Raw genomic sequence first — 24,780 nt, 5'->3', positions numbered from 1 at the left:
CCCCCCCTGCCGCCGAGGGGCCGCGCCGGGCGCTGGGGCGGGGTCTGCGGGCGCCGACGGGGCGGGCGGTGGCGGCGGCGGGCGGGCGCCACGTCGGCAGCGGGGAACGGCGCAGGAGTAAAGTCTGCGGCGGAGCCGGGCCGCGCCGCGCCCGCTGCGCTCGGTCGGTGAGTGAGGGAGGGACGCAGCGGAGGCCGCCGGGGTTAAGGGGGCGCCTCCCCGCCGAGGAGGAGGAGGAGGAGGAGGAGGAGGAGGCGGCGGGGACGCGCTGCCCCCAGCCCCGGCAGGAAGCGCAGAGGCGGCCGGGCTCTGCCGGGCACCGGCGGCGCCTCCGGGGCAGGGGGCGCGGGGGAGGCGGGCCCGGCTCCCGAGCCTCCGCCGCGGCCTCGGCTGCCACGTCAGTGCCGGGGGGGTCCGGGGCTGCCTGGTGCTGGCCGCCCCCCGCGCCCCCCCCTTCCATGCGTTTGCCCCCGCTAGCTCCCCTCCCGGTGCGGTGTGATGGAGCGGAGCGGGGAAGAAGCGTGTGGGTTTGTGGGCTTGGGGTTTCTCTGGGGGCCACCAGGCTCGCTGCCTTCACCCAGCCCAGGCGTTTAGGTGGTGTGGCCTCAAAATAAGTCCAAAACGAGTCCAAGCTGCTGGTTCTGGTGCGGACACCTCGCAGACGGGTTCAGCGCTGCCTTCCGCTCGTGCAAGCGGGGCTCGGGTCCAGGCGTCGTCCCCGAGGAAGAGAAGTGCCCCACGGACGTGGCCGTGTCCCTGCCGCGGTGTGCCCGGAGGGCTGCTCTGGGCAGCGAGTGTGCCTTTGTGTAATTAGCAGGGCATGTGCGAGATAGCTCGCTTCGGTACACAGACACCAGCGTGTGTGCACATCGGTGTTAAGGCTGCTCAGTAAATACTGGCCAGACCTTTTTTTTTTTTTTTAAAGCTTGGTGTTTCTGTAAAGCGATATTTCAGTGGAGCTGGTGTTGCCCTGCCAGTGCGGAGATCAGTCCCAAATGGTGGTCCTTGGGAGCAGGTCGAAATGTCAGGCAGGAGCCAGCAGACAGACGAGAGACCCCAGGGAAAACGCTCGTTATTGTTCATTAGCGAGAAAGTTCAGCGGCTGCTGTGCTGCTGGCTGCGAGGCAGTGCCTGGCCCCATCTCCTAGGACAGAGATTTTGGGGTGTGAAAGCCCCCGGAGGAGCAGGGACGCTTGTGGGGCTGAGCTGGCAGGAGGGTGGCCGCCAGCAGGCCTGGAGAGGTGCAGCCGGGCCTTGCTCTCTCTGGAGCACTACCCCGGCCTTGCTGGCGTTTGCCACTGAGCTTCTGCAAACTGGCTTTGGGAGACCAGAAAATGGGGTTCAGATTCCTGCTGCCTTTGGTTTGGTATCTGGGTGGGAGGAAACCTGGCTACCAACACCAGGGTCCCCTGGAGCCCGATCTGTACCTGCCTTAGCTGAGGGTGGTAGAGAAATGCTGCGTTCCCTTAGAGGTGGGTATGATGCTCTAACGTGCTGGGCAGAGTTAAGGTGTCGTGGTTTTATTTCCACAAGTGACACCTCCTTTTTTATGGCTTTGTGTGGGTTTAGGTTTATTGGTTTTTACCTTTTTAATACGGTTACGTTGCATTACCTTCACAATTGTGTGCTGAACCCCGCGAGCCTGTTATTTATATTTCTTAGGGTAGACATGGTATTTTTTTGTATTTTTTGTAGCCCATTCTCCTGTAGGTTTAAGAATAATTAAGCTGTGGTTCACACCTGGAAACTTTTGATGAACTTGCCCTCATTTTTCCCTGAAAACTGTGTCTTGCTCCTTTGAAATCAGCACGCTCATTTTCAAGCCCCTCTTGCTTTGTATACAAATCTGAATTTTGAAGCTTGGCTTTTAAACAGAAGGCTTGTTGAAATGCCAGCTATGTCCTTGGTGTTTAACTACACGTTTTCTACAAGCCTGGATTTTATTTTTATTTTTATTTTTACTCCAGTGCTGTTAGCATCAACTCTTTCTTCTTTCAGAAACTCAGTCAAGTGCCTCCTTTGCATGAAATAGCTGAAAAACACATTTTCACGAAGGCTGTGCTCCGAGGGTTATGTCTGAGAGGGCTAACAGCACTTACCCTCTGGCTCATGACATGTTACAAGCACTCCTCCAGGGTGTAAAGCAAGCAGGCAAGTAGTCCGGGGATCACTTGTGCTGCTTGAAGCAGTACCCTGAAGAGCAGTCACGGGTGGGATCACCTTTTTGGCTTCGGGCTTATTTCCCTGATTGATTTGGAGAGCAGAACACTGTTACTCTGTCCAAAATGCATTTCTTAAAACTGTCATCCACAGAACGAGTTTTTTCATGTGTGGGGGATACATCAGGTTCATTTTGAAGTCTGCTGTGGCTGCTGAAAGGGGGACAGGGAGCTGTATGCGTGGCGAGGGCTGGTGTTTCCCACCAGCTCTGCAGCTCAGCCCTCTGACCGCCTAAGTTGGTGGGCAGAAGGAAGCTGTTTGTTCCGCGGTGGACAAAGACGAGGTAGTTGATGTGAACTTGTGCCAGGGGGTACGTCCAGCGCTGCCTGCTGCCGCGGCCGCCTTCTGGAGCGGCGCTCTGCTGCCAAGTGAAATTGGCCTCGTCCTTGGGTAGTTTCGTTGCTGCCCACAAATATCTGAGTGGTGGCATTGAAACAAGCCAGCTCTCACTGGCTGCTGCTTGGGCCGGGTTTGCTGAGCTGAAACAGTAGGGCTTTTTGTCCGTGAACTCAGAGAGGCAGCATGAGCATCATCTGAAGCTGGGGAAGCTGCACGCGCGCCCGTAGTGGTTAGAGCTCGCTGCTTAGCAGGAGGCTAACGTTTTATACCAGTCGCTGTCCAAGAACCGCGGGCTCATTAAGGAGAGGTTGCGTCCTGACATTGCCCAATTACCACAAGTTGTACTAATCCTCGTGACAGCTCATGGATTAAGTAGAATCATCTCTGTTGCCCAAGAACACAGAAGGAAAACCAATGTGTCGGTGAGATAAATCTGATACAGTTCTGGCTCCTGAAAGCCGTGCTGAGTCTCCTTCTCTCTGCTGCAGGGCTGTGTGCGTGTGGTTCCCACTGTGTACACGTGGCAGGATCATGGCACTGTTCCATGCAATGTCATTAATCTGCTCCCATTCTTGCAGGTGTATGCAGAATATCTCTGGGGAAGCAGCTGACCAGACGTCTCCTTCACAAAGGAATATATTTGGTGAGGAATTTTTACTTTTAACAGCTTGGATGTGAACGTATGCGTGGCTGTACCTTCACCTCCAGAACTTCGTAGAGCTTTCGTTCAGTGACGCTCTAACAGTTGTCAGCTCTCAAACTAAAAATTCTCTTCTAAACCACTTCTTTCTTTACAACCATGTAAAGCTCTAAAACTTACAGATATTTTGTATTCTGACAGTATGGGAATCTGGGTTTTCTTCTTCAAAACCAATTGAAAAAGTGAGTTCCACTTCTTTTGCTATGAAGGTTGATACATGTTTCAATGTATTAGTAAGTATGATAAATGATCTCTTACCTCCTGAACAAATACTACCTTCATGAACATGGAGGGAAAGAAACAGCCAGTAGTTTATATATGTTCTTGTTCAAAAACTCCCTTAAGGTCTGCTTTCTTCACTGAGAAAACACAAAGCTTATTTACTTATCTGCTCAAATGACAAAGGAGGCTGGAAAGTGCCACTGATAGACCACATATGTGCTTCATGCTCGTCCATTTGAGCTCTGGCAGAAATCATGGAGATCTGAACTCCTTGATTTTGTGTGATCACTGAGTGTGTTTGTTAAATGAAGCATGAGTCTTTTGTCCTAGGGACACGAGACAATGAATTTGAGATCACAGGATGAAAATACCAAAGAAACCTATTTGTTTGCTTCTCCCCCATCCTTTTTTTTGTCTTTTACCTCCCCCATCCTTTTTTTTTTTTTTCTTTTACCAGTCTTAGCAAAATTTGAAGAAGGTTCTGAAAAACGTATCATAAAAATTCTAAAGTTCAGCTTTGCCTTGTTGCGTATGCTTGCAATATTGGTAACTTTGCTGTTGTATTCTGCATCTCTGCATGACTCAGTGTGTGGGGAGCTTTGAATCTGCAGCTTCTGATTTAAGTTCTCAAGGTGCTTTAATCAATGCCATGTATGAATGACCTAATTCTCCCCACAAAACCTTACCCTTGCACCTCCAGATTAGTGCCTTAGGTGTTGGCTGAGAGTTTTAATCTCTTCTGTGTCTCATTAATTTTGCTTTCTTTTCTCTTGTGGGGACACACCTTCAGCAGGGAGAGTGAAAGGGAATCTCCTTCAGGATACGCTGCAGTGTGGTGACAGAGGACTCCCTTGCAAGGTGGGACATACGAGCTTGGATCTTATCAGACCAAGGAGGAGTTGAATTGTAGGTGAGTGCTTTCACTAGGATGATATGTAAAAGATAGAAAACCAGAAAACTCCAATTTTTGAAGAAAAATTATTTTCATGCACTCTTCTTCTGAAGATTACATGAAGTCTTTTGCTGCCATGAAGTTATTCCATATCCTTGACCTGCATTCAATAGAAATATGTTAAATCTCTGGACACAAGCCAGGTTCAGGACATGCTTCTGTGCTCAGAATTTCCTCTTCACCAGATAAGCTACGCACTGTTTAGCACAAAGGAATTTGGGTCATTTTTCAGAGGCTCTTAAGTCTCCTGACACACAAAACTAGATACAACAATGTAGGCGAACTGTAACCTAGATATCTTAAAGTTTCATGCTCAAGCCCTTTGTTGGAGGTGGGTCTTGATTCTGCATTTCACTGAAGAGCCATTGAAAAACAAAAGGGCTTGTGATTGTGCTTTGTGAGCTCTCCTCTGTGCCAAGTTCTGTTTTGGGTCAGGCTGTACACCTTTTCTGACGGTGATTTGATTCTGTTTGTCCTTATGCTGGGACAGTAGGAGAGCTGTGAAACTCCTCACAAGTTCATAGGGTACACCTCTTGGAGCATCACTGCAGTGCTTCCAGGCACCCACAGAACCATGCATCACATAGAAGCTTTCAACTTCCTGGTCTCCAGATGCCTGTAGGCTCACTTCTCTGTAGGATGAAGTCAGTCCCATCAAGAGTGCCTTGTTTTTCTTTATCTGCTTTGTTCAGACCGGTGAAGTTCTCTGCTGACTTCGGGGTCTTAAAACAGCAGTTTCCATAGAACACCATAGTCCATATAGTTCTGGGAGAGTGAAGCATTTCTGTGGTTTAAAAGGAGTTGTATTAGTTAGAAGGTGAGTGATACATTGGTTAAAAATCTGGTGTACCTTTTAAAAAGTAGCTTGTGCTCAAAATTTCCATAACCTTGACCTTTTGGGGAAGGGAGCAAGGGGAGGGAATGCGTCAATGTTTTGATGTAGTGCTGCAATATTTCACATTTTTTTCTTCTCTAATACTTTGTCACTGAACTAGAAGCTCTGCTGTGAAGGTCCCCTGCCAATACACTGCTTTACTCATTTATCTTTGCTGGGAACTGCACGTAAATCTGACAGTCACCTAACCAGGATTACGGGGAGCCATGAAGCAGTCTTTTCCCCATGTTATCTGTTTGCCAGATTTACTCTAGTTCTTTCCATTGGACAGGACTCGTCTTTAATAAATACTTACGTGATGCCTAGCGCAATAGATCCTTGATACTTGATTGGGGTTGTACTGACTGTCAGTGCTGTCATGTCAAGTACTTTCCTAGTAGTGGAAAATGCTAAAACTTACATAGACTCTTGCAACACTTTCTAGCATTTTGCCATATTCAAAACTGAATTCCATCTGTCATCTAAACTTGTTCATAACCCCAATATCTTTATCTGTGTTCATGAAATTAAATTATTTTTTTCTGAGGCTCTTACAAAGAATTCCTGACAGAACCGTTTGGGAGTTCAAGCAATGAATTTCATCTGAGGTTATTTTGGGAGCTGCATGCAGGCTAGGTATAGGGGATTTAAATGCATTGCAGAGGTTGTTCTTCATAATGACTAATTATTCTCTGTCCTAATTCATTTGGGTCTCCCGTGAGTCTTTACAATTATTTTTGTCACTTCTCCTATGTTTGAAGTAAGGCATGGTAGGTTATAATCTTTTTATTAAGGATTTTTCTTAATGCAGCAAATTAAAATCTCCTTCCTAATGCAGTAATCATCTTAATGATCAAAATGACCACCTGTTAAGTAGCAACACAGTTATTTAGCTGTGCACGGAAGTTCTGATGGAAATGTCAGGCCTGTCAGTTTCTTGCAGTATCTGCCTTATGTTTCCTACAGTGTTTGATATGTTTGAGTTAGGAGATACAAAATCATCCATGTGTCTTATCCCAGTGAAGTCCTTGTGTATGTTACATCTCGCAATAATAAGGAGAATAAATGCGAAGGAATCGCTTGGCACTGAATCTGGTCCTTTCACAGAGCCCTGGACCACCTCTGTTTCTCCCTGGATTCTGTCAGGCTCTTAATTTTTTTAAACGAGGAATTATATAACTGCTACGTTTTCCAACTGCCTCCTAGCCTTCATGCATTTAGTCTTCCATAACAATGTGCTGTTAAGCACTTCCCTATTTCTCAGCTTCCACCTTTCCATTTCAGGCTTTTGATCTGTGCCTGTTGGGCATGGCCATAAAATTAGCCATCTTGGTGATAGATGTTCTCGCTTGCTTTCCCATTCAGCTGCTTGTGTAGAGATACCTGCGTTTTCTCAGCCATTAACTGATGCCTTTAGTGCTGGTTGCGAGGGATTTTTAATACTCAGTTTAGGCTTTCTTCTCATCCAAAGATCTGTCACTCATCGTGTGGGTGCTGGTTCTTACTGTGATGTTTTGACTTCATAATTACATTGTGAGGGTTTTAGCTCCTGTTTTCCAGGTGAGTCTTCCTACCCTTGAGTTCTGCTTCTGCCTCCTCATCCCTTTTTCAGATCTCAGCCCCTGCTTTCTTCTCACCCACCTGAACTGCAGAGAGGTCTGGGCACGGCAGGAGGGGCTGGAATTCTTGTGGTGTTCAGTGAGTCCAGGAAGAAATTGAGCAATGTAAAGGGATTGTGCTTGTTCAGGGGGGAGGCAAATAAAAAAGTCAGTGGCAAGGCAGGAAAATGGAAGGATGCTGAGTGGCACAACGCAGCTTGCTTTTTTCTTTCCCCTTTTCCTAACCTCGGTACCTGCTGAGGAGAGAAAGCAGGGTTGGCAGGAGGGCTCAGGGGAGGAGGTAGGTCTTGGCGCAGAGGCATGCTTTGGTGGGGGAGGTCCTGCACTTTGCTTTCTTCCCCACAGGAGGGGAGATGCAGTGAGCAGCGCTGCTGATTTGAGCTTTCTCTTGTGCTTCCCCTTCCCTTTGGGGACTTCTGTGCTCAAACTGCTCTGGGAAATAGCTTTTGGTGTTTTTTAAGTAAATAATAATAACAAAAAACCTGCCTGTTTCTGAAATGTTTTCATTGGGAAGTTTGTGCATAGTTAAAATACTCCAGTTCCGCTGCTATCACCGCATTGTGTAGGCAGTACTGTTACAAGATAACTAGAGTGTTTTTATTGCATTTACTTCATCTTTTTTTTTTTTTCCTGGCATTTATTCAAATTATCCTGCAAGGATTTGTTTCTCTAAGCTACTGCTTTCTAGGTCTGAACAGATCTTACAGGCATGCTGCTGTTGTTTTCCTAGTGTTTGCCAGTAGGATCACTAACCTTTTATTTGTAGTACATAAACACAGGCTATCGCACGATGGTGGCTGTTTTGTTTTCATGCTGTTTTTGCCTGATTACTTCTTGGGTTTGAGATGTGCTTAGCGTAGGGTGACCGCTCTCTCCAGGCCTGCTGACCCAATGGGGGCATTGACTCCTTCACAAGTAGGTAGAATTGTGCAACAGCACGGGCTGATAATAAAAAGTGCGGTAATCAGGCAACAGATGCTAGCTTATCTCGTAATGAAAAATAAGCTCCTGTTCTGGGGAGCTTAAACTACCTGAATTTTAGATTCAGGGCTTACATTATTGCTTTGGCAGAAGAGATGTACAGAATATATGAATTTATCTTTTTAGGTAATAATGAATCAAACGGACAAAAATCAACAGGAAGTCCCATCCTACCTTCATGATGAACCACCAGAAGGTATGTATTAGTTTTCATAATTCCAAGTAAGCCAACAGAAATTCACCTACAGTTCAATTATTTGGAAGAGAACAACACCCTGCAACCTAAACTCTTAACTTTTAAGTAATGGTAAATAACCCAGCCCTGGGATAGGATGGGCCTGCAATTCTTGGTCACTTCTGTGTGATCCTGGTAGAAACCCACTGAATGCAATTTGGTTAATAATTCTGCTGATAAAGTACAGAGAAGCTGGGCAGACACTGGAGGATGTAACTTGCAGATAAGTTTCCAGAGATGTGAATTGGTCTGCTGTCTGTGAATTTGTTTCTGCTGTCCATATGTGAGATGAAAAGAGCCCGGCTTCGCTCTTGGGTGTCTTGCTGAGTTCATAGTACTTGAGAGTTTTAAACAAGATGTGCTTACTGCTACTTCTGGAGAGGTTTTGTGTTTTTTTTCCATAATAAAATTAATTGTGGTTCCAACTGTTGACTTAATCTCATGTTTCCGTGAAAACAAAGAAACGCTTGACTTTGTTAATGCAGTGGCATCTCGGTCCCATGAACCAAATGAATTTTACATCAGTTATTAGATCTGCAGAGGAAATGAAGTTGTGAATGAGCAATATTCCTGTCTAGGCTGTGGACCAGCTGCACCGTGAGGAATCCTGTTTGCATAGCATGGCTGGGAGCATACTAGATCAAAAACTGTTCTGGGCACAGAAGTTGTCTGGATTTTGTCTTTTCTTGCTTTTAAGACCAAATGTATCAGATGTAGAGGTCAGCAAGTCCTGATTCCTCTCATTTTGTTACTCTTCAATTTATAATGGTAATTTAAAGCTCTCTTTGCAGGGTATTCTTTCTTCAGCTTTTATGCGTCATTTAACTGAGCAATTTGCTTCATTTGAACAACAGTATTGTCCAGTAGCTGCAGCAGACTGGGTTCAAGTGGAATAGCTTGCTATTTTCTCAACTATTAGGTGGGAAACGCAAGTACAAGAAGGTGAGAGGAAAGGGAGAAATAGTTCTTTGTAGCACAGTGGTTCTTAAGCCCTACTATGCATGAAGTTGTTACAGGGTAATGTTGTTAGAAGAAAATACTTCTTAGGGGGTTGTCAAGATCCTAGAAGCATTTCTGAAAACAAATGCCAGGTTGGAACCTGTGCCCTAGTACGTGTTACATTCTAGTCTAACTTCAGAGGTTTTTTTCTTCTTCCCCCTTAAAGATTGAGTTGTGTTTTTAACACATTAAACCTCACACATAAAATTTGAACAGTGGCCTGGCTGGTAAACCATGACCGATTCTTCCATGAGGAAGATGGTGAAACTGCAGGGATTTTTTTTTTTTTAATCTTTCCAGAATATTGGGTAGTTTGTCCAGATTCAGAACATAACAGCAGGGCTCCATCATCACTCACTAGCGCAGGGTTTTGGTTAAAATTTGTGAGTAACTAAGACTTGCTTTCTTCTGTAAAGTTTCTTATTTCAATGTGAAAATAATCAATTTCTGTGTGTAGTTTAAACAGATGGAGAAGGCTGCCATAGTTAGGAGTGGAATGAAATACAGCTCATCTTAATGGAAACCGCATCCTTGAGGGCTTTCTTTTCCTTTTGCTTCATGGGCAGTCTTCAAGCCCTATGAGTCTAATAACATACTGGAATACCCTAGAGCATCCCTATTTTAGATGTCATACCAGGCTGTCATATGTGATATGCTTACAGCATTGCAAAAAGATGGCCAATTGTGGCTGGAAGGCTACCAGTTTGATGTTGGCAAGAAGATTGGCTCTGAATGGCTGCCAAAGAAAGTTCCTAGAGGAAAGGCTCCATTCCAAAACTAATTTGCTGTTTTGTTTTGCCTTTTTTTATTTTTTATTTTTTTGTGTGAAGATAGAAAATAGTTCCAGCTTGACCAGCTTGGTGCCCAAAGGCTTTAGGGAAATGAGTATATAGAAGAAGCTTTTCTGCTCTTACTTTCTATAATACTTTTCTTGTGTTTTACTTTCTTTACTTTTGCGGTCTATGTCCAAACTGGTTCACTGTCAGTCTCTTTCAGCTTGAAGCTGGTTTCAAGGTACTGTGGCAGAGCCAACCCCTGAACAAGGAATTTGTGTAATTTCCTCCCTAGATCTAGCAAAGTGCTGTCTTTAGCTTTCTTGTACTGCTAAGGAACAAGGAGACCAGAAATGTATATCCTAGAACAGTAATTGACCAACAATTAAAAAAAAAAAAAAATCTTTAAAGGCTTTTTTTATGTAAATGTTAATTCTAATCTCTACTTGCTTGTGTTGGCAGTGCGTTTGTGCTGGAGATGTTCAGGCTGAGGGCTACAGGCATAGAATGAACCAGCAAGGGTATTACCTGGCTTCAAGTAACAAGCTGTCATTTATGTTCCTAGTTTCCCCAACCCTTTTTGTTATCCGTACAGATTTCTTAGGTAAGAGAGACTAGCGTAAGATGGAAGCATTTTTAGTATCTTTGCTTCCTTGAGTGGCACTGTTGCTCTTTTATGACTTCTTTGCAATATTTAAAAAGTGACCTCATTTGGACAGCATCTTTTGTTTGAATTAAGATGGGTGCACAATTAGGAACTCTGATTTTAGCATTTTCTGAAATAAATTCCGAGTCCTAGGTCACTTGTGGCGTTAACCACAAAGTCACTGGATATCCGTGGGAAGTTGTTCACCTTAACTTTCATCTTGTAGTACATGAGTGCTTGGAGCTGACTCATGGAAACTCTTCTTAATGCAAGTTGTCAGCAATCAGGAGAGCCTAACAAATCGCATGGGAGGGGGACAGACCTCTGCTGCTGCTTCCCCTGTGGCACATCACAATACGGAGTGAATGCGTTGACAGGGGCTGGATACAGGTCTCTGTTGGATCTAGATCTGATTTATTGATTCATCTATTTTTTGTCTAGCCTCTCTGCATTCAATGTCTTCTTTCAAGCATGTTCGTTCTGCTGCAGACTCCTTCCCCTCTTTTTTCAGTGGTTGCTTCTTCCTTAGCTCTGCCCACCGTGGTTCCACTTGCCCTTTTCTTGGTTCCCCCTGCTGTTTTTCCTTAAGAAAGGGAAACGTATCTGCTAAATCCCATATATTACCTCCAGGTAGCTAGAAATTACCAAAAAAAATCCATGACTTGTAACATTCTTGTTAACTAGCTGTCTCTTGATGCTGTTTTCTCTGAAACTTGTTTTAAAATGATATTAATAGTATTTGGAGTTGGTAAGGAATTAACAAGGCAGGAACTGAGACATGCTTACCTTTATGACATGGTCGCGAAGACTGGAGATTTCTCAGGGTTCACGCCAAAAATACCTTGGAGACAAACGTGTGAGGGTTAAGCTAGTTTATAGGTATAGTAGGCGATAGATCCTCGCGTGCTTAAATACAGCGTTAACATACTGTTGGTGCAGAACAAACCGCTTCAGAAGTCCTGTTTTTTTCAAGATTAGATGGAGTTTATGCAGTAGTGGCTTGTGGAGTTACAGTCCTAGCTTATTTTAGAGACAAGGTGTGTGTATCCTCAGGATTTTGAGGCCTGCAGTTAAAAACATGGACTACTTTACTAAACTAGAGGACTAAACGGCTAGTTCTGAGAGTCTTTATTCTAACACTTTCTATTAGTTTGAAGCTAATAAATTGTACCATAAATATGGAATATGAATCAATTTATGGCATAGAGAAAAGAACCATGCAAAATACAAGTTAAAACATAACATTAAAAAGTAAAAACAGATTTAGATGGTCAACAACATGCAGAAATCCTACAGCTTGAGTTTTGTTTCTGTGTGTCATACTGGGATTTCTGTTGGGAGCCTGTCAATATTGCTATTACTGCCTTTGGGAACAACTTTGTGTATTTAATGAGCTCATTGGAAGTTATTTGGCTGCTTGGCTTCTTTTTTTCACCATTCCTATCTGAACTCCAGAAAACACCTTTTGGGAAGAAAATTAGCTTTGTGTAGATGTTGAAGAAAGGAAGTGATACTGCAGGCTTTGCATCAATTTTGTCCTTCTCATACTTCTTCTGACTCCTGATTGCTCTTCTGTTCGTAACCTTCTTCCCCTCCTTTGTGACCCCTGCATACAACCCTTGTAAACACTTCTTCAAAACAGTCACTAGTAAGGAAAGAAACAGCTGTCTCTCAAGGTGAGCTCTTCTTAAAGAACAGCTCTCTTCTAATAAACCTCAGGCTCTGCTTCTCCAGGAAACTTCTTCCAGGCCTTTGAGACTCGTACAACACTGTTCTGCTGCTGGTTTGATTAGGTTGTTGTTTTTAGTCGTGTTTTTTTTTTTTTTTCTGGTTTTGGTTTGTTGTTGTTTTATTTTTTGGACAGGGTGGGAGGATGTTTTAGCAACCTGGCCCTGTGGTTAATTCTGAATACTGGGATGGAGAGGAGCAGGAGTTGTTCCCCTGCCATTAATGAAATCCAGCAGTGAGGCTAACGTGGCCACGAGACCTTGCAGAGCCTGGAAGGGTGGTGGTGCACACAGAGGGCTGGGGTTTATCACTGTCTGGGAGCTATATGCCTGATATTTGTAGGCTCGGTGCTGACTTGTTTTAGAAAGCAGCACTGAGGTATGTCTCCCTGCAGCAAAGTCTCCTCTCCTCTTTGGTTAACAGTGTTGGGTATGAGCATCCAAGAAAAACAACCTGTAAGGTAAGTATAGACGGTGTGCAGGGGTTGTTAGGCTGTAAAAGGAAACGCTTATGAATAACTCTTCTGAAAATGCTTTAGTCACGGCGCTGTGACTGACTCCATGTTGTTTCCTCCCTCAGGTGCACTGAAGGACCACCCGCAGCAGCAGCCGGGCATGCTTTCCCGTGTGACTGGTGGCATCTTCAGTGTAACGAAGGGGGCTGTTGGTGCCACGATTGGGGGTGTTGCCTGGATTGGAGGGAAGAGCTTGGAAATCACCAAAACAGCAGTCACGTCTGTGCCTTCGATGGGAGTAGGGCTAGTCAAAGGGAGTGTTTCTGCTGTGGCTGGAGGTGTCACAGCTGTAGGATCTGCTGTTGCAAGTAAAGTGCCTTTAACGGGAAAGAAAAAGGATAAGTCTGACTAAAGCCAAAACTGAGAGACGTACTTGATTCTCCAGAACATTACATCGGTGGCGTTAAAATCTGCTGAGATTTGGACCATGAGAAGCCATGCGTCTTAGACACTCCATCTTCTACAGAGCTGTGCAAGTAACTTAATTTCATCTGAAAAGGACAGAAGAAGCTTGGGTAGCACAGTGTCTGAAGACTTGTTAGAGCCTAGATTCAAGCTTTGTATCTGGTGAAATGTTAACACTTGGTAACTATAGAAGTGAGTACGTGTATCTGAAGGGATTATACATATTTGAATATTCACTTACTGTAAGTCTTGCAGTTGTGGACTAAAATGTGAACATAGAAACTTACCTTGGTAATGTCTGCCGTACCATCTGTTTGATGGGGTGCCGTTTACTGTCCTCAGTGGCATCCACATCCTCCTGCTAAGGATCCTTGAGCTGTGTAATGGCGTTATTGGATGTGCCTAAATAGTTACAAAACTGTTTGTTTGAAGCCTGAAAATTATCAATGCGTTCTGCCAGAGCGAGCTGGCAGCAAACAGAACTGGAGGTGTGCAGAAATTGGAAATGAGTAGGAGAGAGGAGGTGACAAAGTTTAATAACATGGTAGAAGGGATCATAAAAACCAACTTCATGCCTTATTCGGAAAAAAAGAAAACGTCTCTTTACTAGGTGAAGCTGTGTAAACTGTGTCCTGTTATTTCTGTACAGTTCACAGAACAAGCTTTAGAGACTCTTTATGACTCCTGGTATCTGAAACTTTTAGTCAATTTTTACTGAATACAAGATTGCAAATTCTCAGGTGTATTTAATGATATGCATCTATTTCCTGCAAGTGAAAACTTGCTTCTGATCAACTCCTTAGCGACACTAGAAAAAAATGTTGGCTTCGTGGAAACTGGGCAGGTGTTTGTGGTCATCTAGCACAACTGTGTAACGTGGAAGAAGTTACTTGGTGTAGCTGGGAACCACTGAAGAACTAGCAAAACTGTTTCAACTCCGTGGTGTGCCAGGTTAGTTTCTTGCTCGGTTTAAACAAATGCAAGAATTTTTCACTACATCTTTATCTCATACTTTTCATCTTGATTTTGAGTAAAATGCAATACTTTTATTTAAAAATAAACCAAAAACAGGCATCAGAGGCCTTAAAAAAACACATATATATCGTCCAAGTAAACTGTATACTGACAGATTCCAAACTTTGACACACCTCAAAGGAGAACACCTACAGGTCCTCTGCAGTAGATGAGGCAAAATGCACTCCTAAGACACAGCTTGAGGTTGCCTTAAAATAGAAGCTGTTGGTGATTTTTGTTTTCCCCCCACGTGTTGACTTCATAAATAAGTAACTTCTCTGGAAGCCCATAATAGAAGGCTGTGAACATTGTGTATGCAGTATTTTCTTAAACTCGTGTTCCTACAAAAAACTTCTAAGCATGTAAAAGCTTACTTTTTCAGTGGCTATGGTTGTACAAGAAGGATATATAGGGAGACTTTTTAGAAATTAAAAAAAATCAAATTACATCACGTGTCTAAAACTCGCTCCTATATTTATGGGTGTTGAAAGTAGACTGTAAATTATGGTACAGCAGTAACCTAGTCTCTCTGAGCCATTGGTACTTCAACTGCAGTTTGGAACAACTTTACTTGGTATCATTGATTGCTGTTTATGTTGGTAGCATGGTATTACCACGCATAATGACTTGGGGTGGTGGGGAGAGCAAACCCAACAGGTAGACTTCTCAGCTCCTGTTAGTTGCACCGGCTGCTTAGCTCCAATCTGCTGGAAGCGTGTCATGAGGTAAGTCTATGCAATAAATGCAATATTTAACTATTTTTATACTCAAAAGCTAGCAGTACAGCACACGGTTTGGTTTAAAGATCCCATTTAGCTACAGAAATGAGCTGGCTTGGCCACAAGAAGCGATCGAGCTGCAGGGAGTGATTTAACGTGGTCTGCTCCCTCTTGTTTGTGATGTAGACATACCCCAGAGTGCTACCAGTGAACCCTGCGAGTCAGCTGTTTGGGACCACAGTGGGATTTGTGACACTCAACCAAACCCTAATCCTTTTCTGAGGACACAAATGTTGAACTGGTCATACCCCTTTCTTTTATGGCATTCTTTAACTTTTATGCTATGAAACTTGCTGCAAAATGAGCATGGTCTGAGATAAGCAATGTTACAGCTGTAAAAAGCTGCCAGCACTTCATTATGTTTTGTTCCTAGTATATCCTGTAGTTACTACTTCTGAATCTTGAAAGTGAAATGCTTTAACATGGCATATGGTTTTAGTTTTGGAAAAGAGCTTTGTCCTATATTCTGCGTATTTCCCATTTGCTTATGAAAGTCACTTCTTAAGAACTTGTTCTGATTCTGTCCTGACGCTTGTGAAACATTAAATTGTTGCTGTTTCAGACTTCTTGAAGGCTTCCTTAGTTACTCTGTGGAGAAAGGCAGATTAGTAAACGCCTAGGTGTGACTCTTCATGCTGTATCATGGCCTAGGGAACCTGGATCTAAATAGTACTGAGCAGCCCTTAGCAAAAACTGCACATCACTGCAGTGGTGTCTGCACATAGATGCAACGCAAAATCCTCTTCACTGCCTGGACTTCTATGTGCAAATATGAAATGGTATAAACAGTACATACTGTAACAGCAAGAGATTAGGAAGAGGATTTCAGTGCTGTAGTAGTCTCTAAGAAAATGTTTTGGTATCTGGGACTGACCAGAGGTTTCATTATAAATGTGTCTGGGAAGAGCAGCGATGGTTCCCAGGCATAGAGTTATGAATGAAGGATTGGATGAATTTGGGTCCGCTGGTATGGAAAAAGAGTCGTTCTCTTCATGCTTTTGTTTTGAAAGGGGAAGGGCGGGGGGATTTGAAACATTCAAAAGGGAAAATGAGTTTGGGATAACTCTGGCTGTGGCTCTGTTAAGGAAATATGTCATTTTCCTGTTTTCTCCACTGCCACTGGAAGTGCTTTAAGTGATGGGAATAAGCTGTAGCAGGAGTCTTACAAACAGATACCTGTAGAAATGCTGAGACTGTTTTTATGGAAAACATTCTCTTATGTCTGGGTCTCCTTTTCATCCCTAAATCACTGATCATTTCTGGGGTTCATCATTACAGTGGATTGCATTACAAATGCCTTCAGAGAGCTGAAATGCCCCCTTGTGTCTGAGGGGAAGCAGGCTTTTGACTTCACATACTGTGCTCTTTGTCCTTCGGTGCTCAGCTTTTACAGTCCTAACGTGACAAAGGCTGGTGAGCGTGAAGTTTAATACGGCTGTCCTCCCAGCTTCCTCTTATAAAACGATCCTTATAAAAGGAACTTATACAGCTCTTTTGGAAGAGTCAGCAGAGAAATGGCTCAGTAAGACAGCCGAGCTCTTACCATGCTGCCGGCAGCGCCACCTGAGTTCTTGCTGGTCACGCGTGCTCCCACGAGCGGGGTGCTCACCTCCACGGCTCCGCTCGCACCTTCAGCTGCCGCCGTCCTGGCTCAGCTCCAGCCAGATGTTTCCAGCTCACGGCTGTATGAAATCGGCGTCTTGTGCAGCCCACCCTCCCAATAAGTAATTCAATACCAGCTTTCCTCTGCAATTTAAAACTCCTCTTTGAGAAGGGAACACCCGTGGCCGTGCTGCCAAAATGCCTGCTAAAAAATGACCTTAGAGAATGGCCCAGGGGGGTGCGTGCCTGATTTATGCCCTGCTGTCAAGGGGGAGTGTGTATGGAATAGCTGCTTAGGGAAGCTTGTGGGGTATTTTGGTGGTGGTGGTTTGTATTTTTGAGACATAAAATCGCTGATCCTAATTCTACTGAGAGGATCTTTAATGGGGCTACTATTTCATACTATTATTCACAGACCACACATGAAAATAAATAAAGATCCCCTAAGAACTTAAACGCTGTTGCATAGGTACTATTTTAAAAGCCAGCGCTCATCAACAATAATCACACAGCGATATCTGAGAAGTTGTCGCCCATATATTTAGAAACTGCGGCAGCTGTTTCCAAAGCTGATGGTCGTCTTTAATCACCAGTGGTTTACAGGCTGGAGTTCTGTTACACCCATGTAACAGTGGGGATTCTTCCTTTCCCCAGTCATTTGGGGCCCATGTGAGTTTCTCCCTAGCCACTACCACCGGCTGGAGTGTGCAGTGATGGGCCTGGAAAGCCAAAGATGCTAGAGGCCAGTTAGATGAGGAAATGTAACAGAACCAAAAAGACCTGTGAGATGCTCCCTCGGGGATAAACAAGTCTTTATGTAAATGATGAATCAACCTTTCTCGTAGCCAGGCTCTACGATGCTACCTTGAAGCATTAGGCTACAATTGTACAATGAAGTTGTGCATAAAGCCCACAGTGGCGCAAAACACAGCTAAGACTACAGTCTGGTGAAGATGACTTCTGTTACAGCTCTTAGCAAAGAACCGAGACCTCTTTTCATTTTGATTATTTTATTTTGCAAAACTTAAAACACAGCATTCAAATTAATCTTGAGTGTTTAGAGGAGCAACAGGATTAAACATTGGTCTCTCCTTCTTTGACTGTATCTTGCCATAACTGACTTCAAAATCTTTCTTAGTGCCATTTAAGCTTTCGAGATTTCCACTCTTTATGTTATACCCCAAAGCAGAGAGTTTCTTAATTCTGTACTGAACAATTTGTGTTGTCAACTCCAGCACCATCGGTGTCTCTCTGATCTGCGCGATAGAAATTCCTTCCTTCAGCAGCCCTCCGAGTCTTTCTTCCAGAATTGGAACAGAATAGTAGAGAAGGGCCGGGCATTTCAGCACTAGTTGTTTTAATTCTTGATCGCTGCACTTAAAGACGTTTTTGGAAAAAAGCATGCTCTTCTGCATGGTAGTCGGAGTAAGCTGAAAAATAAAACCTTTAAGTTTAGACAGCAGCTGTAGTACTTCTTGGTCGCTGAACTCACTCTTCTGGAGGAATTCCAAGTTCTCCTGGATTGCGGTGGAGGTATTTAGTAAAATAAATGGATTCTGGCTCAGTAACTTCATTATCCAGAGCTTCATATTGGCATCTGAACCTCCTAAACTTAAATAATTTCTCTGCAATGTCTCTATCACTTTTTTATTGTTTTCAACGGGATTGTAGAAAATATTGGGTGCGCTTGTTAAGAACCTGGTGATTATGTTATTCTTAAGTCCTAGCTCTTGAAAGAACAGAATATTTGCTTTCTGGTTCTCATGATACCCAGTAGTAAAAAAAGACTCTGGAAACTGCTCGATTAATTTAATCAACTGTTTTTCATTCTGGCATACTAATTGCCATAGAGCTCTTTGAGCGTTTATCTCTGCAGGACTACGGAGAATTGCCTCTGGGCAACGTTCTAAAATACTGGCTACAGCGGTCTCATCTGCTCCCATTTCTTGTAAGATGCTAGCAACTTCCTGAACGTAGGCCACCTCCTGGAGAAGGACCCATTCCTTCAGCCTGCGTATTTTCTTAACGTCGACCGACAATCTGTAGAGACTCTCAATGGTCTTTTTATTTTCCTCTCTCGATTTTGTATCGGTTGTATATGTGGAATGTATTAAGAAGCCTCTGTTTGTTACTTCAGTCGGTAAGGACAAAAATTTTGGTCTGGGGTTACAGTGCTGAGATCTTGCCAACAGGAGTGTGAACGTATCTCTTGCACCATGAGCAACTCCTCTCAACATCGTGGAGTGCAGCCCTCTGCGGAGAGAGAAACAATTCTTTGAAAACACATTTAAGGAACAAATTATACCTCATAGTGTTCTCGGAGTCATTGATATTTAGACTGAGCTGGCATAAGACATTACTCTCAACAGTGTTTTTTGTTACTAGCACAAAACTCGGCTTTCGTTCTATAAGGAAGAGGGGGAAAAAAAGACTTTTGAAAGGTTAATGTTCTGACTGATGCCTCACTGGAACAATAACTTGCAGATGCAACAGACCTGATATGGGGGCAGCGCTCCGTCCGTGTAAATGCTTGCTTGCTTGTCATACAAGACCCAAACTGTCAGCCATTTCCTGCAGCTGACAGTGTCATTACGTTACAGCTCACTCGTACTGTATTAGAAGAATGTTTTATGCAATTTAATTTGACAGTAATTCCACTAAATGAATAGTAATAAGAAAAAACAGCTTAAACGCCTTTCTTAGCTCTTCTGAATGTATTTGCTTAACTGCTCAGGCATTGTTTAGAGCATGATGTGTTCCTCCATGTGTCAGAGACCTCCCTGGTGCTCCTTCAGTAGCAGTTGACAGCCTAGCTGCTTTATAAAATCATTCCCCTTGCAATTAAGGGAAAAAAATCATCAAAACCAGTTGTGTATGTATGTGTGTTTCTCACTAGCTGAGTCTGTTAATTGGGGCTGAATAATTAAACTGGTATTTTGGGGGAGGAGGCAAGTGCAGTGCTTCATCTTCAGGCCTTCCCTTGCCTCTTCCAGTTCCTACTTTGCTACAGCTGCCCGCTGCACGGGCACCTTCTTTCTGTCTCCAGGTAATTTCTGTCATTGCCAGCCACTGTGCGGCTGAGCTGGGGTCCAAACACCCAGCACGGGGTAGCTGTGGAGAACCCAATACCCCAGCCCTGCTCAGGCCGAATGCCAGGTGCCACAAATAGCACGTGCACTGCCACCTGCTCCGCGACGGCCAGAGGAGCTGCTGCAGCAGTCACGCAGAGATGTCATCAAGCGTATCTTTAACTTCCTAGGTGGCGGTTTTGTAACAACCTTTTGGAATCACTGTGTGGAAGTGAGAACTGCTGGTCTCTGAAATACTCACACTAATGGCTGCCGCTGCTTAAAACCACTCTAAGTTTAAAAAAAAAAATGCGGAGATACAATTACTTTGTGCGTTTGGCAATCCTATTTATATAGTTGCTTTCTCCCACAGCACAGTGTGCTTCAAAAAGTACCCACGTGAGCATTAAGTAAGACTCATTTTTTTAAGAGAGGAAAGACTGTTATGATCATCCACTCTCAACTCTTGCATAACATACGGTGAGAAGCCTATTGCAGGAACAGCTCTATGAGACCCCTAGAATCTCATTTATAGCCTGTCTTTCAAGAAAAATACGTGGTTTGTTTCGAGAACCTAAGTGATAGAGCCTCCACCGAGTTCCAAGTAGCGTTAAATATTTTCCAACAGTAAAATACTTTTTCTCAGGAAAATGTCTATTTGCTTTTAAGCTGATGATCTTCAGTTTCTAAATCCAGACTCTTACTATGTTACTGCATCATAAACTAATAGATTAAGACTTAAAAAAATAATTTACTACGTGCAAGCTTACGTTAATAACAAAATGCTGTGGTTTTTTGTTTTTGTAGCTTGTTTTTTTTGTTTCAAACCTCTGAGGCAAAATCTTACTTCCCAATGAACCTGTTTGTGCCATAACTGCAGGGCTAATAATTTTATTTTCATAAACTTGGTGACTGGAGAAGTGCTGTCCAGTGAGCTCCAGCACTGAACGAGCGATTTTTCCAAGGAGCTATGAAAGGGCTCTGAGTGGAGGTAAGTCACAAACCTTTCCTGTGCTGTTCTTTCTGTATCCTGAAAGTGTGACTGTTTCACAGGGATCAAAAAACGAAGTCTCTCCTCCATAGGAAGAGATACAACCGCCTGCGCTTGTGAACTGTGAGTAGGTCTGTGGAATTCGGTGGGTCCAAGCCAAAGCAATCTCTGAAGGATCAGGGCTTTCTTCATTGCTTCAGCTCAACTGGAAACTGCCAGCGAAATACAGTATTGTTAAAATTCTTTGGGGTGGCAGATGATGCTTCCAAAGTACAACTGGAAACAAAACTAACCATGATTTTTATTTCAATGTGTAATCCTGCTATTAAATAAAATTGCCTTGTGAGTAATGCAGTCACTTAAAATACAGTCATTTTACCAATTAGTTACAGAGCTTTTTAAAAAAACAAGGCCAAAATCTGACATAGTAAATTGTGCTTTTCTAAAACCTGACACGGAAATTATTAAGCTTCTTAAAAGAAGCTTTATATTGTCTGAAACTGTTTGACATCACAGTCTTTTCTTTTCTTGGTGCTAGCGAGGATCTTCCACGCACAAACACCGAATATGGTAAAAGGAAGAAAACTTCATTTGCTAAACCACGTTGGACTGGGATACTCAGGAACCCTTGTAAAACATTAAGCAAATTATAACATATTAAAGCAAGATTAATGGTTTTTAATGTTATGGTGTACTACAGGAACTGAGAAGATGCTTAGGAGTTATGATTTGGCGTCTAAGATGCATTTCAGAGTCTGTAAGTAACAGTATCACATTTTCTGGCTATTTAACCTGCTCCAACAGTTCAGTTCTCATAAAGCTCATGCTGACTGCTGTTCCCGTTGAATGCAGGAACCTGCTGCAACTTTTTAGATACTTCTATTGCTGTTGGCATTGCAAATCAATTGATTTTTTTTAAAAAAGCCAGCCCAGATAAGTGTTTGCTCTCCCTGCCAGCAGCACCCCCCTTATCAGCAGGTGTCACAACAGCAGTGAGGAAGTGAACAAATGTCTGCCTGGAAGTTATCACCGACCAGTCCCACTTGCAGCAAACTGTACCCACAGAGTGAAGCAGTACTATGATTTTCATTATTTAATGGGACTGATACATGCATCTCCTTCTGTAGGAAGTGGGTATTTCGGATCAACTGGCTGATTCACCATTCATTTCACTCAGAAATGTAGGCATATTTTTTAAGAAAAAAAAAAACACCTGTTGTCCGTGTTTTGTTTTTTCACCCTTTTTTGTTCCCTGAGGGCACAAACAGTGTAATTGCTCCTGCATGCTGGTCAGTACCCTGCGCATTACAGCAAACCGCAGCCAGATCTTGGTAGGTTTGCTGAGTAAGAAACCACTCCCTGCCTAGCTTGACCTTTGCATTGACCAGGAAGAGTCAGTATCTACCTCGCAGAGAGCGGTGCGGACTGGATGTGAACAGCTCGTGAAGAAGGCTGGAGCAGCAGCAGGTACTTTGTTAGAGAAGCGCTGTGTAAGCGCAAGCAGCTACACTTCACTTCCACACCTGCTGACAGAAGGAAACGTTACAAAAACACGCGAGCTCGAGGCCCAGCTTTCCAGGCAGAGGAGCTCCCGCACACGACCCCGTACCCGCAGCCGCCCGCAGCGAGCCCCCCACCACCACCACAAGCCCTCTCCCCGGCCTCGCACCGTCCCCACACGGCCGGCCGGGACCCGGCCCCGCCGCCCCGCGCCTCACCTGCCTCCCGCCGCCGAGCGCTGCGCGGCCGCGCCGGGCCCTGCCGCCGGGCGGGGCGAGCCGCAGCCGGGTCGGGCATGCCCAGCAGCCCCGCCGCCATGGCGGCCGGCCGCGGCCCGCAGGGACGGCTGCACAGCCCCGGGGAGTCCCCGGGGTCGTGAGATGGCGGCAGGGGCCCCGTTCTCTGGGGGTCCCGGTGGGTTGAGGCAGCGAACGCGGCGCAGGGGCTCTGAGGCAGGGTGGAGGCGGGTGGGAGAAGTGTAGCTGGTGCTCCTGCCTGCCATCAGCCCTGCCCTGGCGTGTTTTCATCCCTCGGAGGAAGGGATACCCGCTTGAATCGGCGCATTTAATGGTAGTGAAGTGCATTTCTGAAGCCCGAGGTTGCAGTAAACAAGGGCTGTGCCACCCTGCAGATGTGAATTCAGAAGGGTACAGTTGGTGCCTCAGCGCGCGTGGTACATTGGATCGCGCGGTCCCTGTCATGGAAAATCACCTGAGGTTCTTCCACTGGTTAAAATAGGCTTTGTTATGATTAGGGATGTTTAGAAGCGAAATGCTAGGAAGCGTTTGCATTTGAACAGCTTTCAAGAGAGAATTAGTACAGTAAATATGGAAAAATCAAACTCGATTGAAAAATTGATCATTTTGAGGTATTATTATGCTGTCAAAGCAATCAGCGCTTGAAACTTAGGCTACTTGAGTGCCTGTGCTCTGGTGGGAAGCAGGTGATCCTATTGACTGTAACGGAGACGGTCTGTTTCTTGTGTTCATCCAGAACTGAAGCTGAATTGACAGAGCTGGTGAGGACTGGCGCCCTGTACCGCAACAGTTACCATGCACATACACCATGCAGGAATCAGCCCTCCTGCCTCTCACAGCGAGGTGTTAATCTCTGCTATTCCACCTATTAGAGGAATTTTATTCTCTTAGTATCTATTTCTTGGAAGAATTACTATTCTCTGCTATTCTACTATTAGACTACTAATAGTCTAAAGACTATTTTACTCTTTTTGAAAGCAGCACACTGAAAAATTTCTTCAGGATCAAATCCTGGTGAGAGGCAACACCAATGTGATCATTGTGGTGTTGCCTCTCTTTTATCACGATATTTTCTTCCATGTGATCAGCACACCTATTAAAGAATATAACAATGAATGTGGATATGCAGTCATTGGATTAATAGGGGGTTGCTGGATGTGCTTCAGAAGCTAAATGAGCTGTGATGGTGAGAATCTGCTTCCTCTGTTTTAACCTGAAACTGTGTCAGTTCTCAACTAAACTTAGAGTAACAAATCATGCAAAGACACACAAATGATTTCTAGACTATTTCTAGGTATTCTTTCTGGAAGCACTTATTTTGTCAAATACATTTTTCATCATCTGATCTAAGCATGAAAAACTACTGCAGAAAGAAACCGTGCCATGAACGCAGTTCAGGATTTGTTTCCTACCTAATTTGGCTTCTTCTCGCAGATAACTAGCAATAGGACTAGGGGGAATGGCCTCAGGTTGTGCCAGGGGAGGTTCAGGTTGGAAATGAGGGGACATTTCTTCTCAGAAAGAGCAGTCAGGCACTGGGACGGGTTGCCCAGGGAGGTGGTGGAGTCACCGTCCCTGGGGCGTTCAAGGGAATGTTGGATGTGGTGCTTGGGGACATGGTTTAGTGGGTGACCTTGGTGGTAGGGGGATGGCTGGACCAGATGATCTTGGAGGGCTTTTCCAAGCTTAATGATTCTAATTGCAGTTTCAAGAACGGTTAAGTATCTGTGAATAGGAATGACATAGTGGCATGTAGCAGTGTTAAGAACAGGGACCTAAAAAGCACTTTTAATTTTTAACATGATAGATTTGGTATACTCGACTCTTCACATTTTATTCTTGTGATTTCACACCTTACCTTCACATTACCTTATTTCCCTTCTAACCCCTCCCCCACTTTTAGATTTTTATTACCATGGTCTGGGCTAAATTAGTGAGCCTAATTAGTTATACAAGTTCCTTGATTAACCATGAGCCTATTTTCTCTTCCTACCAACTTAGGGAGACTGATCCTTAGAGATTCGACGCTTTAATTAACGTACCCTTCACCTTCCTTCCCTTGCTCAGACGGGACCCAACGTGGAAGCCCTGCTCGGAGCCGAGCGGGGTTTCGGCACAAGGGCACGCCAGCTGCGGCTGTTACTCAGCCCGTGGCGAGGAGCAGCTCGCAGAGCGGTGCTTCACACGGCTATTACTCCGGTTATGAAACCCCCGGACCGGCTGAGGGCCTGCCCGCCGCGCTGCCCCCGCCTCAGCGCCCAGCCGGGGGGGCGCTGAGGGAGCCCCGGGGCCGGGCCGTGACGCAGGCGCTTACATAAGCCCGGCCCCTCCCCGTGGGGGCGGGCGGGGCTGAGGAGGGAGG

General features: G+C 44.6%; 2 protein-coding genes across 6 annotated transcripts; one reads left to right on the top strand and one right to left on the bottom strand.

Annotated features, from left to right (window-relative positions):
- The first annotated feature begins 144 nt into the window (after positions 1–144).
- On the top strand, positions 145–14,664 carry TMEM263 (transmembrane protein 263). The gene is made up of 5 exons (XM_035340844.1): positions 145–167; positions 3,138–3,202; positions 4,272–4,391; positions 8,034–8,103; positions 12,868–14,664. Exons 4-5 carry the CDS (start codon positions 8,040–8,042, stop codon positions 13,152–13,154), a joined length of 351 nt encoding a protein of 116 aa, XP_035196735.1. The 5' UTR covers positions 145–167; positions 3,138–3,202; positions 4,272–4,391; positions 8,034–8,039; the 3' UTR covers positions 13,155–14,664.
- Positions 14,665–16,965: 2,301 nt separating this feature from the next.
- MTERF2 (mitochondrial transcription termination factor 2) lies at positions 16,966–22,416 on the bottom strand. 5 transcript variants are annotated; one of them, XM_035309728.1, is made up of 3 exons: positions 22,067–22,201; positions 20,675–20,873; positions 16,966–18,855 (listed from the first exon to the last, which is right to left on the bottom strand). In XM_035309728.1, the coding sequence occupies exons 2-3, from the start codon at positions 20,851–20,853 to the stop codon at positions 17,646–17,648; spliced, it is 1,389 nt and encodes a 462-aa protein (XP_035165619.1). In that variant the 5' UTR covers positions 20,854–20,873; positions 22,067–22,201; the 3' UTR covers positions 16,966–17,645. The 5 variants fall into 5 exon arrangements, with proteins under 5 accessions (XP_035165619.1, XP_035165639.1, XP_035165629.1 ...); XM_035309748.1 differs by lacking the exon at positions 20,675–20,873 and adding an exon at positions 19,787–19,961 and having other exon boundaries at positions 16,966–18,853; positions 22,067–22,198; XM_035309738.1 differs by lacking the exon at positions 22,067–22,201 and adding an exon at positions 19,787–19,961 and having other exon boundaries at positions 16,966–18,853; positions 20,770–21,560.
- Positions 22,417–24,780: the final 2,364 nt, after the last annotated feature.

This window comes from Oxyura jamaicensis, chromosome 1 (assembly GCF_011077185.1).
Source record: "Oxyura jamaicensis isolate SHBP4307 breed ruddy duck chromosome 1, BPBGC_Ojam_1.0, whole genome shotgun sequence".
NCBI classification, from domain to species: Eukaryota; Metazoa; Chordata; class Aves; order Anseriformes; family Anatidae; genus Oxyura; species Oxyura jamaicensis.
Note: the sequence above shows the minus strand (reverse complement) of the source record. Positions and strands in the feature narration are given on the sequence as shown.